Source organism: Eucalyptus grandis, chromosome 7 (assembly GCF_016545825.1).
Source record: "Eucalyptus grandis isolate ANBG69807.140 chromosome 7, ASM1654582v1, whole genome shotgun sequence".
NCBI lineage: Eukaryota > Viridiplantae > Streptophyta > Magnoliopsida > Myrtales > Myrtaceae > Eucalyptus > Eucalyptus grandis.
The window spans coordinates 23,339,782-23,341,744 of NC_052618.1; the positions used below are offsets into that span (position 1 = coordinate 23,339,782).

General features: G+C 42.3%; 1 protein-coding gene across 1 annotated transcript; it reads left to right on the forward strand.

Annotated features, from left to right (window-relative positions):
- Nucleotides 1-1,156: 1,156 nt before the first annotated feature.
- On the forward strand, nucleotides 1,157-1,756 carry LOC120295987 (uncharacterized protein Mb2253c-like). Its single transcript, XM_039317628.1, has one exon. The coding sequence runs from the start codon at nucleotides 1,157-1,159 to the stop codon at nucleotides 1,754-1,756; it is 600 nt and encodes a 199-aa protein (XP_039173562.1).
- The last annotated feature ends 207 nt before the right edge of the window (nucleotides 1,757-1,963 follow it).

Sequence of the window (1,963 nt, forward strand, 5' to 3'; positions counted from 1 at the left end):
TTGTCAAAAAAGATTGAAGAAGAGGTAATGAAACTCCTCGAAGTAGGTTTCCTCGAAGTCTCGTGCGATACCCCAGCTGGGTAGCAAACATTGTGCCAGTGAAGAAGAAGGATGGTCGAATACGTGTTTGTGTCGACTATCGTGACTTGAACAAAGCAAGCCCGAAAGATGATTTCCCATTACCCCACATAGACGTTCTGATAGACAGTACTATAGGGTTCAAACTGTTCTCTTTATGGATGGATTCTCGGGATACAACCAAATAATTATGAAGGAGGAAGACAATGAAAAAACGGCGTTCATTACTCCATGGGGAACTTTCCATTATAAGGTCATGCCTTTTGGCCTGAAAAATGCTGGAGCAACTTACCACCGAGCCATGGTCACCCTTTTCCGTGACATGATGCACAAAGAAATTGAAGTATATGTCGATGACCTGATCACTAAAACCAGACATGTAGAAAACCATGTGAAGACCCTAGAGAAACTATTTGAGCGACTTCGCCAATCTAAGTTGCGCTTGAATCCAGTGAAATGTGTGTTTGGGGCAATTTCTGGCAAATTACTTGGATTCATTGTGAGCTGTGAAGGAATAGAAGTAGATCCATCAAAAACCAAGGCGATATTTGAGATGCCTCCTCCCTCGACTGTAAAAGAAGTCCGGAGCCTCCTGGGGAGATTAAATTACATTGCCCGATTCATTTCCCAGCTTTCTGAAACTACAAAACCTTTCTTTAAACTTCTCAGGAAGGATGCACAAATTAAATGGGATGATGATTGCCGACTAGCATTTGAAGACCTAAAGCAATACTTGATGAAACTTCCAGTCCCGGGGCACCCTTTAATTCTCTACCTTACCATCAACAGTGAATCCTTAGGTGCAATGTTGGCACAAAAGGAGCCCCATGACCATAAGGAGCGAGCCATCTACTATTCGAACAAAAAGTTCACCACGTCAGAACAAAACTACTCCAAATCAGAAAAAACATGCGCCGCATTAGTATGGGTGTTGCATAGACTTCGACAGTATACCTTGCATTACCAAACTTTCCTCGTAACCGAAAGTGATCCGATCAAGTATTTGCTTAATCGCCTAGCATTGGTAGGAAAATTGGCCAAATGGCAAATCCTGATCTCGGAATTCGACATTTAAGTGATGTCACAAAAATCAGTTAAAGGGCGGGTGATCGCCGATATGTTAGCAGACTGTCCTAAAGAAGTACGCGAGGATAATCCCTTGGACGATCGAATTTCCGTGGTAGAAGAAAACACATGGACTATGTTCTTCGACGGAACTGTAAATTTGTCAGGCTCCTGCACTAGGGCAGTCTTGATATCCCCAAATGGACAACATTATCCTGTGGCCACAAAATTGATGTTTCCATGCACCAACAATATAGCCGAGTATGAAGCATGCATCATCGGCCTGCAAGCGGCTATTGAAATGGGAGTGACAAAGCTAAGGGTGTTCGGTGATTCTACCTTAATAATCCTCCAAACGTTGGGCGAATGGAAGACAAAAGACACCAAACTTGTGCCTTATCATGGTTACTTAGAAAAGTTGGAGGGAAAATTCCAAGACATCTCGTTTGAATACCTACCTAGAATTCATAATCAGTTTGTTGATGTACTAGCAACGCTATCATCTATGTTGCAAGCAACGAAAGGGTTAGAAGTAGAGCCTTTAAAAATTGAAGTCCTAGCAAGACAGGCCTACTGCATGGCCATAATTGAAGAACCTGATGGGAAGCCCTAGTATTACGATATCATGAAATATGTCCAGAAGCAGGAGTTCCCTGAACAAAGCACTCCCTCTGATCAAAAATACCTAATGAAAATGGCTTCAAAGTTTTTCGTTAGCGGTGAAAATCTGTACAAAAGATCGTATGACTCAGTCCTGCTAAGATGTGTGGATGCAACTGAAGCCACACGAATAATGCAAGAAATACATGAGGGAGTATGT